This window comes from Echinops telfairi, unplaced genomic scaffold (genome assembly GCF_000313985.2).
Source record: "Echinops telfairi isolate 266 unplaced genomic scaffold, ASM31398v2 ScPeMD7_2291;HRSCAF=2852, whole genome shotgun sequence".
Classification (NCBI taxonomy): Eukaryota; Metazoa; Chordata; class Mammalia; order Afrosoricida; family Tenrecidae; genus Echinops; species Echinops telfairi.
This window is the reverse complement of record NW_022106189.1, coordinates 39,736,909-39,755,308: the sequence shown is the minus strand read 5'-3', so window position 1 is coordinate 39,755,308 and position 18,400 is coordinate 39,736,909. Positions and strand designations below refer to the sequence as shown.

Here is an 18,400-nt window from a genome sequence, read left to right as displayed (position 1 = left end):
ACTAGTTGCTGTACTGCACAGAACAGTGCATTCTAGTTGCTGTACTGCACAGAACAGTACATTCTAGTTGCTGTACTGCACAGAACAGTACATTCTAGTTGACATTAGATACAAATACTACCCAAATGTTCCGACAGGCATAAGGGCTGATTTGAGAACTCCTCATAACCCAAGGCTGCCTGTATAAAACATGATGTCCTCAACCAATGTCCAAACCACACGTGTCCTATTGAACAGAGTGTTGTGGACATGAAGCAACACATGACTATAAATATCCGTCCTCACCACCTGCAGATGATAATCATATGACAAAGTGTTGAACAACGTATCCAAGGAAGAACTGTACCATTGATCTTTACCTTCTTATGTGCTGCTTATTGATTTAAGCAAGTGGTTTATCTCACCCATGCTGTCCCATAGACTTGTTTATATCATACTTTATTTATTGAAAATTAAATACTAAACTTAAAAACAATTTTAACACAAAGAAATGAGGAACAAATCCAGTGGCTGACTGAGGACAGGCTTTTCACAATAATCTGTAACTATTCATCATCATAATAGTTTTTATCATTTTGTTTGGCTGAAGATCAGAGTAATGGGATGAGCCCTGTACATTCTGTGGTGCATTGAATAAGGACCATCTTTTCTAAGTCAAGTAACAGAGACTAGCATGAAACTTAATCCATTTGCAGGTTACACACCTGCACCCCTGCCCAGCTCCTCACGCACAGCCACACACAGATGGCACACGCAAAGCCCTTTGATCTCTAAAGCAAATGATGATGTGATTGTAAGCATTCACTATTCACAGATTGGGGGAAGTGTCCACAAGCGGCGCTGCTATTCCAGCTTCTAAAGTCATCAGGTGGATTTGAGAGAGCCCAAAACAAGCTCTGGTGCCTCAATGAGTTACACTGCTAATTTCAAGGTCAGTAGTTCAAGACCAGCAACTGCTCCACAGGAGAAAGATGAAGCCTTCTACCCCGCCCCCCACCTCCAAAGAGTTATACTCTGAGAAACCCAAAGAGGTAGTTCTACCTCGTCGTACAGGGTTGCTACGAGTTGGAATCGACTCGAAGGCAGTGAGAGAGGAGGGCAAAGTCGGTGCATTTCTAGACCGTCTTAAAGGAACAAGCAGTTTATTACTCAGCTCCCAGGCCGATCGTCGTCATAAAACACATGTCCTATCAAAAGCACAGCGAAGCATGACACCCTGTGCCTAACTCGCTGATTGCCACCTAGTGCTGGACATGTGTAAATAACATGACGTTATCATCGCCAATGCTCATCAATGAGGCTCTGACGACGCTGTGCTGTCAGTGTCCAACTAGAAGCGCGGAGAGTGATTACAACACTGCATTCTCCCCAGCATCCAACGGGGGTCACCACCAACTAAGCATGCACTCTCCCCTGTAAGATATGCATATTCTATTACCTCTGGCTAATAAATCTTTTCTTTTCACCCCTCATCTCCCTGCTTTCTCAGTAGCCATTTTGATATAAGCCATTCCTCAGTGTTCCTGGTGACTAATCCCTTAATCATCTTCCCTAAATGTATGCAAAGTGTATGTCTTTGTAAATACAAAAGAAAAAGCCATCTCATAAATAATTAAAATGGCTTTTCAAATGACAGTGGAGTGCTAATATGAGCTGCACTGGAAAACACTAATCAACAAACTAAATACACATCTAGTCAAACGGAGGAGTCGGACATATGATGGCAGGAAAACAACTCGCTGCAACTCCACGGGAGGTGAGCTGATCAGTGATCCGCCTGCCACAGCTACTGGAGAGATTAATAAAAGTCAACCTCACTGTGCACCTTCACGTAGAAATAGGAGATTAATAACACCAGTGGCAATAATGATGAGAATATCATTCTGTTTTTTATTATTATTGTTGTGATTTGGGCGAAAGTTTGCTGAACAGTGTGAAATGCTTCACATTCTGGCATGTCATCCTTGCTTAGGGACCACACTCCACACCCCACACCCTACCACCGCTGATTTTAATATGTCACAGCATGATGCACAGCAGCAGTTCAATGAGGGGCCAAGACTTCACACATACAAATCCAAAAGCACCACTGCCATTGAGTCAGTTCTGACTCTACTTAGAACAAAGTAGACCTACCCCTTTGGGTTTCCAAGTCTGTAAATCCTTACAGGAGTATAACACCTCCTCTCTCTCCCGGGGAACAGCTGTTAGCTTCAAACTGCTGACCTTGTGGTTAGCAGGCCAATGTGTAACCACTACGCCAGCAGGGCTCCTCCTTCATACATATACAGTTAATATGTTTACTAACCACGACCACCTTGGATATCCATATCACTTTTTGCACTGTATAGGTGAAAAAACCTGAGGCTTGGAAGAGTTAAGAAACTTGCCCCAGGTCATGGGGTGAATCTACTTCAATGCTTAGCCACCTTAGCAGGGTATGTGGTGACAGTGGCTCTCAGCCAGGGTGGACTTTGTCCTCTAGGGAACGCCTACCAGTGGCCAAAGATGTGATAGGTCATAGCAATATAAAAGCATTGGTAGTGGCCGGGGCATTGCACGACCCCTTAGGTCAGTAGTGCTGAGGAGGGGGAGCCCTGTTTTAAAGCAATTAAGTTACTATCTTATGTGTTTTTAAGCAGCGGATCATATTTGCACCCTGGTGAGTGGGGTTAAGCAGCAGTGTGCCTCTGATGTTTGCCTCTGAGTAGTACCTGAGGGCTCAGCAAGCTCAGGGAAGAGCTCCAGTGTCTTCTAATTCCAGTTGCCATGGCCTTTCTGAAGCTCCACACACAATGAGTTTTAAAGTCAGCTTCTCCCTTCACGAAGGAAGGCACAGCACTAGACAACAGACTTGGGGAGTAGGCTGGCTTAGAAATAAGCCATCGGGCCCTCAGACCAGGGACTGCTTCCAGAAATGAACACCTGAGATTTCAACTATAAAGTCACCTTCCCATCATGAGAACAGAGATGTGCAAAACAGATTGCGTAATGGCTAGAAGTATGGTGCTGGGGAAGAACACTGGAAGCACCAGGGACTGTCGGGAGAACAAACCAATCTGTCTTGGAAGAAGTACAGCCAGAACGCTTCTTAGAAGTGATAGTATTAAGACTTATCTCACATACTTTGGACATGTTGTCAGGAGAGACCGGTCCCTGGAGAAGGACATCACACTTGCTAAAGCAGAGGGGCAGAGAAAAAGCGGAAGACCTTTAAGGAGATGAATTGACACCATAGCTGCATCAGTGGGCTCAAATATGGCAACAATGGTGACGGTGACGCAGGACGCGGCAGGGTTTCCTTCTCTTGTACGTGGGCTGCTTGAGTCAGAGCAGATTCAACAGCACCTAACAGCAACCTATCTCTTACAGCGACATTAAACTAGTTCATGTAGGCATTATTTTATTCCAGAATATGCTGAGTGCTACTGTGTGCACCGGAAACTCACTTGGGGATGGCGGTCAGGGGGTAATAGTTACAAAGGAGGAGGAGGAGTACCCTAAGAACACTCCTGGAGAAGGGGTGCTCTGATTGGCTGTGGAAACAGCCAATCCCTAGAAAAGAAAGCAAAGCATCCAGACAACCTATGGCCAACTAACTCCCTTCGTCATGGCTCCAGACCCTTTGGTCTTTCCCACCCATTGGCTTCCCCAGTGAATTCCAGTAAGAAAGGATCAGGCCAATGCCAACCTATGGCTGAGCTAGTAGCTAAAACTCACTTTGGGAACTGATATCCTAGTTGATATATGGCAGTTCTTAGTGAGAGCAATGCTAGACCAGCTCTGACAAGACTGGTTCACCACAAGGGATGACAGCCACGAGGCATCTTAGGAACCTTGGTCAGATACCCACACAAAGGCCAGAGCCACCATGTCGAGGTCCCACTGCATTCAATCTCCTGGGCAGGGGTATGCCAGGCTAACTCGGACATAGGAAGACTTGAAGTCTGAGTCAAGAGATGGAGTCTGAGTGTGGAAAACATGTGATCAAAGTCTTTTGGGGAACTAAGCCCCTCACCAAACTGCATATACTTGGTCATGCTTCTCTTAGGATACAAGAAGAGAGCCAAGACACAAGCTGGGGACTCAGGGTGAGTCACAGACTAACTCCAAGGGAGGGCCACTGGCCCCTCTTCCCATCCTCCCTCTGGCGCCACATTCTACCATGGGCAGGCAGGCCCATGGGTATGTTCTCTTGTACTTCCGGTATCTCTGGTGTGATGAGCTGACCAAGTCGGGGACCACTCTTGACATCATCTATCTCCCTCTCTTGATTCCCCACCCACCCCAGCCATGGCTCCTCCTACTTGCCTCCTGTATACTACTGGTAGCTAAGTGGGTAAGTTCAGGACCATCTGTCCCATCTCTACTCAGCTTCTTGCCTTGGAAGGGCCCAGAAGTTTTAGACCATAAGTTTTAGAGATCTAAAAGATAGAAAGTACAAGGAAACTTCAACAAGTTTGGGGGAGGGTGGGGGAGGAATGTAAACATCATAGAATTTTCCTACCAATTCTCTGAGGTCCCCTTGTGGAGCAGGGTGAGAGGGATGAAAAACTGTGCAACACACTTGGGCCTTTCAAGAGCACGACACTGGGGGGCAGGGGTCTTGTCAAGTATGGTGCCTGTGTTAGGCCGGGTTGTCTAAAGAAACAAATGTAGTGACGCTCATATACATATAAGAAAAAAGTTTTATACCTAGAAATATTTTATATCAAAAGAATGGCATCCCAGCCCAGTCCAACTCAAGTCTTCAAGTCCAATGCAAGCCAGGACCTTCTTCAGACTCCCATAGCCACATGCCTGTGGGTACACAGTCACGTGGATCCAAAACACAGCAGCAGGCCACATGTTTGCAGGGTCAGCGGCAGAGTTCCAGCAAGCAGGAAGGCAAAGTCACAGAGAGAGCTCATCCCTGTTCATCTTCCTCTTATACAAAAGGCTTACGATATCAAACAGGTGTCGTCAGACTGGGACTTGAGGTTTGATTCCACCCCTGGCCAGGAGTGTCTGGTTGACAAAAGTGCAACTACCACAGGACCTAACCAGTTAGTGTTCTTTCCATGCAGGGCCAGTTGGAGGTCCTCAGGTCTCAGGGCGGGACACTGGACTTGCCTGCCCTCCATGAGCAGGCCACCGATCCCCCCACCTTAGTCAAACACATAGGAATGAAGAGAAGCAAAGCAGGGCCTGAGACCTGCTGGCGGGTGTCCCAGACCCGACAGACGGCCGTGGAGGTAGTGCTGTGGAGCAGCAGAGGGACCTTTCTCCCAGGTGCTGCACTGGGACGCTTCACAGCCAGCCAGGCACCGGGGTCAGGAGTGCAGACGGCACTTAAGGGTGAGAATGGGGTAGACCACCAACTGCATACTTTGTGGACTGTTTAACAAGGCAAGCAAGGACCCCATTTCCAGAAAGACGTGATTTCAATCTGATTGGAGGGCTGGCGGGGCTTCTCCCTCCTTCCTCCTTTTATAATTGTGCTAAATGGTTAGACTTTTAAGAGGATGGTTTACTTCTGCACTGTCCACGTTCTCTTATTTTAATTGTTTTCATTTCTTCTCTTCTTTCTAACTTTGTGCATTCTAAATAGCTCAGCCAGGGGGCATTTCCCCATGATATAATTAGTAGTGGCTGTACTTACATGTAGGTTCTTAATATAATCCCAGATGGAATGTATTTTCACTTAAGTTACATTTTATTAGATAGCTGGGTTTCCCCAAAAGGAGTGCAAGGAGCTCTATAGAAGGGGGGTGTCTTTGATGAACAAAGATGGCTTAGGAGGGGACAGAGGGCAAATCAGAGCAGCTTCCCGAGAACAAAGTCTGGATCTGAGACTCAGCCTTCCCACAGCATACCTGAGAGGTAGCCCTATGCACACTGCTGATTGCCGAGGCAGGGAGTGGACATCTATGGGTGGGCCTCTCTGTCGCTTTCACTGTAGAACCCTAGACCAGCAGGCCCAGGGCAGTGTCCATGAGAGGGAATCAACGCAGGAGGCTTTGAGCTGTCCCCACCTTGGGTGTAAGAACAGCATCCCACTTGCTGAGGGGCAGGCACAACATCCTGGAAAATGCCAGCTCTGGGATGGGAGGGAAAGGAGTGTACTGGGGCGTGGGGGGATGTTTGGAGGGCATGTGGCTGGTAACTCTAGCTCCAGACCCTGAGCTGAGTGCCCACAGAGCCTTGGCACATGCCAGTCAATGCAGAGCCAAACAGCCCGCAGACGTCTGAGCTTGAGTTTGCAGTGACAAGAAACTCTGGATGATTGTGGAGTCTCCCGTGAGGAGCCAATCTGTTGAGCTGCCTTCCCAGCTCTGGGACTGATGGGAAGTCTCCCAGAAAAGGTGTGAGTGAGCTCAGGCTGGCTAGCAGCTTGAAAAGCTGGAGTGGATCATATTGACCTTGAGGAACAAGGAGAAGGTGGTACTGAATGATGAGCCTGAGAACATCTATGCACAAAGATGTGAGACCTGGTGGGGACCAGGCCAAGGGGTTTTGAAGGTGGAGTCAAGGAGGGGCAGGCACAGGCTGACATAACACCACCAAGACAGGTCGTGGGCCCTCTGGCACTTCCTGGGCTCCATAAGGCGGGCCAGGCTATGAAAGAGCAACACTGTCCTCCAAGGATTCCCATCGGCAAGGCTTCTGCTGCTAAATCTGAGCTGCCATCATTATAATTGAAGGGTTTGCGAGGACCTCACAGTGCATGTTTGGAGGCAGCCTTTCCTCGGGCACACTGTTTAGCTCAATCTTCTCTTCAGGTACAGCGAAGTTCTACATCTGCAAACCAACTTATATAGATGAAACTGTGGCTTAAAACACAAGACTGTAGGGCTGGATGATGGGACTCTGGGCACATCCCCTCCACCCTACTTCCTTGGAGAAGAGGACCTTGAGGTAAGGGAAAGACAAAAAACAGCTTGCCCCGGGGCCAAGAGTTAATCAGGACAGGAGGGAAAGCTCCACCTGGACATCTCACACCACAGAGCAGTCCAAATACAGAGGAATCCGGTTCTCATAGCTACCGTGTTCTGAGAAATGGAGAGGATCAGTTACAAAAGGCATCAACAGCTGTGTGTGAGCAGTCTCTTCCAGGCCAGGCTACAACATCGACTTTCATGGCACAATCCAGTTATTACAGCATCACAGGGACTGCCAGGCTCTCATTTTCCTAGGTTAACATGGAGCATCCGCTGGGCAAAATTTCCCAGGCCTGCCGCTATCCCCTGACAGCCGTCAAGCACACTGTTAATGGAAAGGGAAGTCAGTACAATGCTATTCATAGGCAACTGGGAAGCTGCTACCAATGTGTTAAATGCGCAAGCCCTTTGAATCAATGAATCCCCCTGCTCCGGTCTTGCCCCGTGAATGCACTCACCAATACATATAATAAGGATGCTCACAGCAGCAGCAGAGCTGAGACCCAATTATGACTGAAAATGCAGGAGAGAGTGAGCTTTAAAAGGGCTTTGTTTGGAAAATCAAAACAACACCAACTACTAAAATATTTTCAGGGAGGGAGTTTAGCTGAGTAAGTGATGATGAAAGCACATGACAGCTCGATGCTGAAGAAGGAGGGGTAAGGGAAGAAGGAAGACCTCTGAAGGACAGTGACGGGAAGCGCATCGGCAGAGCCATGGACAGCCAGAAGAACCAACGGATCTGTCTTGAAGGAAGTACAGCCAAAAGGATCCTTAGAAACAAGACTTCATCTCAGGTAATTTGGCCTGTTATCAAAACATGCTAGGCCCTGGAGAAGGACATCATGCTTGATAAAGGATCGGGGAGGGAGTGCGGAAGAGAGGAAGACTCTCAAGGGTGGACATAGTGGCTGCAACAATGGGGCTCAAGCATGACAACGACTGTGAGGATGGTGGGGTTTCGCTCTGTCATACTTGGGGTCACTACAAGTCCACAGGGTCCCGATGAGCCAGAGCTGCCTAGGCAGTACAATAGCATAAGCATATGGCAGACTATTATACATGGGATAAAAAACGGTAAGATAGATCCGTATGTACTGATTAAAAAAAGATCTTCTCCATAAGAATACTAAGGCGGGGAGGAGGGGGAAGCAAAGCATAGGCCGTGCGCACCTGCAGAGGCACACACAAACTAGGTGCGTGTAACTAGGTACATACTGAACTGCCAGTTCTATGCCTCCCGCCTCCATGTGCACATTCAAGCGTGTGTGTGTGTGTGTGTGTGTGTGTGTGTGTGTGTGTACTGTCACTGGCTCGCGTCCTCACATCACTCTAGAGATCATGACTTGCCACCTAATGCAGGTCCTTCTTGTGCCACCAAGTAACAAGCGATAAGATAGGGGAAAAAAAGGGGGGGGGGACCCAGTCACTGTTTTAAATGTTCTTAATGTAATCCAAAATAATGGAGTTGGAGAGCTACAACCCAGGCTGTCTTTGAAATAAGCTGGAAAAGCAGGAGCTGGCCTTCGCTCTTTGCTGTTACCGCTTGTCAGTCCAGAAACAGACATAAGTGAGTGATGGCCCCTTGCTGCAGATGGCAAAAACACCTTCCCAAAATTCAGAGGTATGATGGCCGAGGCAGGAAATCCCCTGCCCTTCTCCTACTCCCTGAGACACACCGGTCAGCCTCCCCCTCCTCTGCCTCTAGGGCCCCCGGGCAGGTCACTCCCACTGTCCTCTAGTACCCCTGGATGTCAGCCCCCCAGGGACCCCCTTCAGACACCATGACCCAGTGTGTTCCTCACGCTACATGCTTCCCTGGAATGGCACTCATTCCAGTTTCCAGTTCACAGGGATGCTAACACTCCTGGGCGCCTGGACAGTGTCGGCACCTACTTTTCCCTCGCTGCAGACGCCCAGCTCCTATCAGCAGAGGGTGTCATCGAGTCATCAACATGTGATGAAGGACAGTGAGTGAGTGACTGCAGGTCACTCTTCATGTTAAAACAGTCAGTGGCTGATGACACTCTCTGGCTTGAACCACCGTGTCCAAGGCCCTGTATGACTTACGAGGCCCTGTTCCTCTCCGGTCTCTTCTCCCATACCAGCCCGCTGCAGCCACACTCTACACCCCTGCTGATCCCTGAATCAACTCCTGGGGACCTATCTTGTTCCGCGCTGATGTTGATCCTGCTGTGCAGGAAGCCATGTCCCTGACCATGTCATTTGCCACTTCATTCACAACTCAGAGCAGATGTCACTAATTTAGAGAGAGAGCACTCTCAGGGGACCAGCCTGTGTCATTCCACAGCCCCTTCTCTGCATAACTTTCCTCCACAGAACTCCCCACGGCCTAACAGCCTATGTAACACTAACTCAATCACACTTTTACAATCTCCCGCTCCGACCCAGGAGGTAAGGCCCATGAGGGCAGGGCAAGGATCTTGTTTTGTATGATGTGATGTCCTTAATTGCATGAGTATTGCAAACCCTCAACAAGTGTTTGTTGAGTGAATTCACATGTGATAACATACACAGGCATATCAACATAGACATATGCAGAGCGAAAAATGGCTAAGTATAAAACATAATAATCCCCTAGACATTCATAGGCACTACGTACACTTTGGTTTTCCTTAACAGCTGATGTAATGGGTAAACGGTCTCACACCTTTGAGCAACAGAAGCATTGAGAGTGAGCCAGTGAGCTAGTGCTCATTTTTTCCTTTGAAAGTAAACAAAGCAAATGTGGCTTTAAAAATGCAGAAAACAGTATTCCAAGAGCAATAAACTTTACACACCATACTAAACTCACCATGTGTTTATCCTAATGCATATATTTGACAACTGAAAAAAAAAGGTTGTGTGCTTACCCATTCTTCTAGAATGCGTGACACTGCATCCTTGGCTCTTGCCACGTTCCTACAGGCCAGGATCACGTGTGCACCATGGAGGGCAAAAGACTTGGCGGTTTCAAATCCTGTGGTTTACGGGAAAAGTCAACATTAGAAACACAACATCAAACAGTGAGTTATAAGGAATGGACTTTAGAGGCCACATGCCTTGCCCTAGGGCAGTGATTCTCAACCAGGGGCAATCTTGCCCCCTACACAACACTTGGCAATGTCTGGAAATATTTTCAATGGTCACAGTTTGGTGCAGGGTGCTACTGGCATCTAGTGGATAAAGGCTAGGCATGTTACTAAACATTTTACAATGTCCAAAGCAGTCCACCACAACACAGAGTGATCTTGCCCAGAATGTTAACAGTGCCAAAGTAGAGAAGCCCAGCTCTAGGGACACACTGGTTTCAAAGATGAAGGTCAAGCCATAAAAGCACTCAAAGCAGTCAGTAATTTAACGATTAGCAAAGACCAGATCTTGAGCTACAGGTGGGAGGCAAGGCTACATCAAGAACTAGTGTCCCTCAAAGAATTAGTGGCCTTATAAGAGAAAGTATACTTGGAAAGTAAAACAAACAAGCAGCATTTATGGAGCACTTGGCAACGTGTCCTGACAGAAAGAGGGAGCAGAAAACACAGAGACAAATCGATGGAGGGGAGAAGAGGGTGGGAGTGGGGAATGCTGGTGTCAGAGACAGAAAACAACAGTACAAGTGACCAATATCAGGAATGAATAAAAGGACTTCACTACGGATCCCACAAACACTACAAATTCTTCAGAAACTATGTTGAACAACACAATGGTACCAATAGATTTAAAATATATAAGGGTGCTTCAAAATGTTCTTGGAAAAAGTCCATGACCTTTTCATTCCATTTTTCCACAAACTTTTTGAATACATTAAAGAAGACAAAATGCTAGAAAAGACAATCCTTTGAAACACTCACCGGAAACAAGCCAAAAAACATCTGAAAAACTGAAAAGTTCTGTATATTAACAGAAAAGGATTCATTGTTCCCAAAAATAAAATTCTGATCCCCTATATCAATAGAGAAATGTATCAAGCTTTTAAGAATTAAAAAAAAAATCACCAAATATAGAAACATGCTTTGAAATTATAGAAAAAGGTATTTATCATTTATTTAATAAATTTCAACTTCATTAATCAGTACAAAGTGAAAATTAAAGAAATGATAAGAAACTACTACACACCCACTACTACAATACTTAAAATTAAAAAAAAATTTTTTAACTCAACCATACCAAATGCTGAAGAGGGTGTGAAACAACTGGAACTCTTGAACATTATTGACTAAAAAACAAAACTATCTAATTCTAGGCCTTAAGCTGCAAACCTGCTCTATAGTTTATAATACCACATTTTATGATCTCTGAGAGAAGACCACGAGACCATATTGCAACAGCAAAGGAATCAATTCTACTAGAGAAAACAGCAATGTAAATTTAGCCAACTCAAGGTCAAATGGCAATGTTATTGTGTCCAAGACATTAACATTTATGAAAAACTAGGGTATCATTATCTTACAGAGATCAGCATGTAAAAGAGTCTATTGAAGTTCATTCATTCATATCACTTCCACTTAGCTAATCTTCATGGAAGCTGGGCTATTTATACACAATGGCTCTCAAGGAAAGCCAGCATGGCATAGTGGGAAACACTCAGGAATTCAGGACACTAATATTGATCTCAGCTCTAACCATTGACACGTTGTGGGACCTATGGCTATGCTTTCAACCCCCCTGAAACCCAACTGTCTTTTTTTGTAAAATGAGGAGCGGATGGTGTACACACATTTGGAGTAGTTAGAAAATAAATGCTAGTTCCCTACTCTTTTAAAACTCCTTTGTATAAATCTTATGCCTTCTTTGACTTGAATGACCTACCAAATAAGAGGGGACATCAGAAAATTCATAGAAAAAAATTGAATTAAAAGATCACAAAGCTTTCCCACAAACTTTTAGAAGCCCCTCGTACAGTATAATCATTATGGCTAAAAAAATTAAAACTCTTCTAGATCTGCTCCCAACAGAAAGTCTCAGCAGCTGAATGGCTTTAGCATCAACCAGGATTCAAAGAAATTCATCTACAGGATCCAGCATGTCATCTGCCTGAACTTGAACTTCGTTGTTGAGACAACCAGTTATTTTCTGAGATCATGCCAAATCACATACTCCTAGATATTCAATTATCAGTTCCCTGTAATAATATACAAAGGGTCTCAAAGGTAAAATCTGAGATAACTTTAAAAGTTCATATAAAAGAGAATGAAAAGATAGTGGGATTCTTCCATGAATTTTTGAAGGTCCATCGTATTTAGTATCTAAATCCATTTACCTCCTCTTTGGTGCATATAATGAAAAGTGCTTGAAGTAAAATCTTCTAGCCATGAAGCAAGAAGCAAAAACCTGAAATTTATGCATTTTAGCCATGATGCCAACTTCCCCTCTTATCACCAGTGAGCAAAAGGCACTGGAATCATTTGGGAGAGAGCGAAGTCAAGCACCGAGTTTGGTAGTCCAGCTGTTATCACAGTGCATGGAAGAAGGCACAAGAGGAAATCTCGCTGACTGATACAGGACAGCAGGCTGATGAAATGCTGAGAGCCACGGGGAGGTAACTCCAAGTGGCCAAAACACCTTCACACTTTCACTTTCAGGACTCTGCACATTCAGAAGATTTGGGGGAGAACAGTGTCCCTTGGAAATGTCCAGGTGAAGCAAGGGTTAGAAATACTTTCCATCACATTTTTCATGAGAGGCCATTACAGCGGAAAAAGGATTCAGGGATGTGGGGAAAGACGGCGGAGGCAATCCCAGGTGGGTTTTAACAGCCATATTTTCTCTAATACCCATCATACTAATAAATAAATACTACAAAGATGCCATTCCCTGTGCTTCTGAAGGACACTGCCTACCAATGGGGGGCAGAGGACAAAAGTATGTCCTTTTTCTATCAAATTTTATCTCCCCAAACAAATGTGGTAAGTCTTGCAATTACCAAAAAGAGAGACATCTGAAGTGGCAGTATACACAAGCTTGCACCCTCTCCCCTGCTGTAGTTACAGTTGAGACTACATCTTGTGAAACCACACCCCAGGTCTATAATAGTTGGGTTTTGTGCTAACTGGGCTAGGTCAGGATTCTCTGGTTTGGCAGTTAAACCACAGTTATACCCCATGATATGAGATAACACAACATTACCGTGAAGTGCTGGATTGATCCACAGGGCAGATACTATTAGGCTAAGGTGACCAGACGTCCCGCTTTTGGTGGGACATCCCAATTTTTGCATTTTTAAAAAGTCCCGATTTTTGGAAAGAATGCACAACAAGCTAGGGAATGGTCTATTTGGTCCATATAGACCAAATTTTTAATCAAGAACCACACCACCACCACCACCACCACCCTGTTCAATGGTGTCTAGCTTTAAATCTGGTCACCTTATATCTTAAATCTGGTCACTTTGCTCACTGCAAAGATAAACTGAGGGCAGGCCAGAGAGAAGGAAAAGGAGAAGTTTATTCTACACTCCCAGGAGAGATTCACGGGCTCCAGCAAAGAAGTCAGTGAAGTCGTGCTGCCCAGGAGGGAGGGGAGAGCAGAGAAAGAGACAGGAGCCCTGAGCTCCTGGGAGAGGTCCATGGGCCCCGAGCTGGGGGCCTAAAAAGTAGTGCTTTTCTGCAGTGGAGAGCAAGTTTTTAAGCTGGTCCAGAACGTTAGCAAGGAGGGAGGGGGCAGGAGCTGCAACTGCAGCTGCAGGGACTTAAGCCATTTTTCTCCCTCCATTAAATTCTAAGGTAGAGTGGTGTCTTGATCATTCCGCCTGGTACCAAGGAGATGGCTCATTGTCCTGGAGCTCTTTAGAAGCTAATCTTCTCAGTCTGATAGGGGCAGGGCAGGCTGTTCCTAATGCCCTCCTTCTCCCCCCCCTGCCCCCCACCCATTGCCTGACCCAACATTCTGACCTTTTTTTAATGATAATGGGGCAAAGCTACTCTGTCTGCTTCCTGCTGGACAGGGGCAGCAAAGAATTAAAGGCCAGAGTGCACTGGGTCAGGTTCTGTAGGCAGGAGGGTGTAAGGGTGTAAAAGAAGCTGGTTGACAGTTAAGTTGGTCATGTACCTTATCCTGTTCTGAAGAAATTTGAAAAGATGGGGTTATTAGTAACAGGAAACATATAACCACAAGTGGCCCAATTAAAGGAAGGATCCAGGTTAAAAGGGGGGTTGGGAACCAAGAGAGTAGTGAGGCATTGTCTCCCCTACAATTTTATGATCTTCAGCCAATTTGGTGAGGGTCTCTATTTTTTGTTCTACCAGCCCTGATTCCTTACCATAATAACAGCACTCTTCCCTTATGAACAGGCAGTTACTGCCCTTTTCTGCAGTTAGGAGAGCTAAGGCCCTTCGGTCCTAGAGGATTACCTGCGCTAGGGAAATGAGTTGTCACTGTAGGGAGACTAGAGAGACCGAGGTGGGTTCCACAGCCAGCTGGAACTTCTCCTCAAAGTGCTGTGGCAGGATCATGCTATGGCCTAAAGGCCCTCTGGTGAAACCTGATGCCATGACTGAAAAGGCTAAGCTAAGACCCACCAATATGGGCACAAAGGCAGCCCTTTTTTGTTGGGAGACCATGGCTGGATTAAGCGAGGGGGACTGGCGCAGGCCTAAATCAAGATTTTCAAGAACAAGCAAATGGATTTCCTGCATCTTGCCCAGAGGGAGTAAGGAGAGGAAACGATGAGACAATAAGTTCTGGAGCCTGTGGGGAGAGAGTGTCTGAAGGGGCTGTCCCAAAGTGATTTTAAGGGCTTCTTTGGTAAGGGTGGCTGTAGCCGCCAGGACACAGAAACATGGCTGCCACCCCCAGACTCTACTGGAGAGTAGGTGGGTCCCAAAGGCTGGTGAGGACTCCGATTGCCATGCCCTACTTCTCATTAGTGAAAAGAAGAAAGGGTTATCAGGGTTTGGTAAACACAGTGGTAGGGATTGTAAAAGCGTTTCCTGGAGCTTTTCAAAGGCCTCCACCAGTGGGGAGTCCAAAGGCCTGCTGGGAGTTGCCTTTGCTGCAGATACCTATACCTTATCCTGGATTCTGGGCTAAAGAAAAAACCTTGTTAATTGCCAAGAGGGCGCTGGGTAATTTCTTTTTTCTGGAAAGGGGGAAGCAGGCCAAAAAGTCTGAGACCCTGTGATCAAAGCAATGCAGAGCTGCCACATAGGACACCACTCTCTTACCCTTTACCAGCACCTCTAGAGCAAATGCAGAGCGTGGAGATTTCAAAAGATGATGGCTTAACAGGAAGCGCAATAACACTTTCATAGTAAGTCATATCTCTAGAGTGTGGAGTTAAAAAAAAAAAGTTTAATAACGCTACCTACTGCTAAAGTCCTGCATAAAAGCCCAGGAGACCAGCATCCCTCACTACCGTAATACTGCAGCTGATGACCAGTTTAATTAGCTAAATGGAGTCGGGCTAAGCCAATTCTGCACAGTGCCAAAGTTTGAGCAAAATAATGAAGGCAATGGTTTACTAAATTTAATAACCTGATTCATCTTATAAAAAATTAACTTGATGACAATGTTTAAATTGAACCAGCATAACTGCAAGGAGACGGCAAGTGTGCATCCAGAAGAATATTTAAAGCTCATAATATAAAGAAAATGAAGGCAGGCATTTTAAAACAATAGCCAGCGTCCATTTTCTCGTACTTGTTACATTCAATCCAATCAGAAAAACGAAGGGCCATGCAGGTTTCACATCTCACTGTCTTTCTTAGGTTCTAAAGCTTTGGCTACAGACACACTAAAAGTCTCATAAAACTGAAAATATATTTTTAAATAATAATGTTTTTCTTCTTGTCTTACACCAGTCTACACTCTCCACAACAGAAGACTGCAGAGCCCTGATGGTATCTTTAAGCACGGGCTGCTAATCTCAGGGTCAGCAGTTCAAATCCACCAGCCACTCTGCAGAAGAAAGATGAGGCTGTTTGATGCAGTTAAGATTTACAGCCTCAGAAATCCTACATAGGTGTCGATATGAGTCAGAATGGTGGTGATGGGTGTTACTGGCTTAGAATAGAGGTGAGAAGCTTATAACCAACAGGATTTTTAAAAGTGCCTTGCTTGGTCTAGCTTTATTCCTCCTACTTGCCTTTCATTCCTTCTTCTCTTCCTTCCTTCCTTCCCTTCTCCCTCTACCCCTTTACTTTCCACCCTCTCTCCAGTCTCCCTCCCTTCCTCTTTCCCTCCTTTTCCCCCCAGATAATTAGTTGCCAGTATTAAGATATTGGGAAGACTGCATATCAAAAGCTAGATGTCTAACTTCTCGGGAAAAGCTGATTACCTGGCCCACAAGGTACCCACCTGGTGTTCAGGTAGGTCAAGGTGCCACCAACAGCTCCTCCTGCTGGCCACCATCCCTAACCAAGCTGCTGACATTATCCATGCAGCCCCTATAGACATCTGATGCTTGAATGCACAGCACCTGGTGGAGGTTTCTGCTAGAGGCAATGGCTCGGGCTTACCACCAAACTGCCTCTGTTAAGACATTCAAGTCCAAATCACAGAGTCTCAAAAGAGGTGTCCCTCTAACCTGCTTGAGGTTTTATTGAAACCAGAGCCAGTCGTACTCCGTCAAGCATGAGAAGATGGGCTTCGAGGGACACTTCCAAAACTGTGACAGTAGTGCTAGGCTGTGCACACAGAGAGACACAGGAGAGCAATGACATGGGAACTGCAGAAATCTGGGTGGGCAGAGCTAGTTCCTTTACCCACCTCCCTGTGCGGCTCCCGGGGCCATTAAGCTGCAGCAGAACCAGGAACTGGGCCACCAACTACCTGGGACCGGAGGGCCTACAACTGGTCCCGACAGGCAAAAGAGCAGGGGGCATGGCAAAACAAGGCCAGGGACTAGCACGGGGGCCCCAGGACCAGGGAGATCTGGGAAAAACTTAGGCAGAAAGGGGCACCAACAATGATGATTATTGTTCTATTCATTTAAGGTCCTTGAGTAATGTTGTAGTGAGTTATGTGTTGGGCTGCTCACTGCAAGGTCAACAGTTCTAAACCACCAAATACTTCAAGGGAGAAAGATGAGGCTGCCTGCTCACATCAAAGAGTTACAGTCTCAGGGAAACCCACAGGGGCAGCTCTACCCTGTCTTATCCGGTCACTGTGAGTTGAAATCAATTTGATGGCACAGAGACTTGGAATGGTTATATGGAGGGTGGGCTGGCTGGACACAAGGAAGCCTGATAGCCTGGTAGGAGGGGATGAGTCCCTCTTTTATGTTGAGCAGATAAGGGGATAGATTAAATTAGAAAACAATTGAGGCAGCAAAGATGAGCACAGCCTGAGCCCAGGTTTGAGGGAGTGTTCAATGGACCTCCCATTGAAAGCCATGCTGGAAGGGAAGCTGGAGACACAGTTACTTAGAAAGGGCATGCTGTGTATGGCGACAGAGCGGTCACACCTGATACAACTCTGGGGCAGAATCAGCAAGTGGGGACAGTGACCCTCAGGCAAAAAGACTATTGCCAGGTGTGGGGAGCCAGTCCCCCACAAATAGTCCCACAGCTCCCACTGAAGCAGGGGACCAAGGCCATTGTTTCTTGTTGGAGTTTTTTAATTTTCTCCATATTGTGGATTCACTCAGGCAGTGTCCCCATTTACTGTAAATTATGGTTTTAATTATCATTTTTATTAAGATGCCCAAAGGAGCAGGGGCTTACAACACCCGTAATTTCTAATGGGCTGTTATTATTAATTTATAATTGTGAAAGACTAGAGACAAATGCGACTTGTGGCTCTACACAATTAAAAGGCCACCGAGGCGGTGATGTTGGTTTTTTGGATTTTTTCCCTCCCAGAGCGCCACAGGGCTGCAATCTCTAGGAAACAAGCAACAAGTTGCCAACTTTTCCAGCACAAACCAGCCCCCTCTCAGGAGGGCCACCAACAAGGACACAACAAAATGATGAGGGGGACAATTTGGGGGACAATTCAAATTTCTAGATAACATTTTCATTCATGAACTATTAGCTTTAAGGATGGGAGTGCCCAACAGTATTTCAAATTCTGTATCATTAGCTAAATGAATGCTATCAATAGAATTACCATATGTCCCATGGGCATGATTTATAATGCTGCCCAACAAAGTGCAAAGTGAACTAGGGGCATATATACTAGGCAGTACCCCACCCCCCAAAAATGGAATTCCCCTACCCTCTAAGTCAGCGGTTCTCAACCTATGTTCGTGACCCCTTTGGGGGTCCAAACGATCCTTTCATGGGGGTCGCCCGACTCATAACAGTAGCAAAATGACAGTGGTGAAGTAGCAACGAAAATAATGTTATGGTTGGGGGTCACCAGAACATCAGGAACTGTATTAAAGGATCACGGCATTAGGAAGGTTGAGAACCACTGCTCTAAGCTATGCATTCACATTATTTTACAAAACAACCTTATCACGTTCAAAGTACTCTACATTACACTTAATATATTTGTCAAATCTGCGATTCCATTCTTGGAAACATTTTTCAAACTCATCT

The 18,400-nt window shown here is 45.9% G+C and overlaps 1 protein-coding gene across 1 annotated transcript in view; it reads right to left on the bottom strand.

Moving 5' to 3' along the window:
• WWOX (WW domain containing oxidoreductase) overlaps nucleotides 1–18,400 on the bottom strand; it is a 975,529-nt gene that overhangs the window by 910,341 nt on the left and 46,788 nt on the right. The window contains exon 5 of the mRNA XM_004704533.3: nucleotides 9,794–9,900. Within this exon, the coding sequence (XP_004704590.1) occupies nucleotides 9,794–9,900 (107 nt within the window). The remainder of the gene's footprint in view (nucleotides 1–9,793; nucleotides 9,901–18,400) is intronic.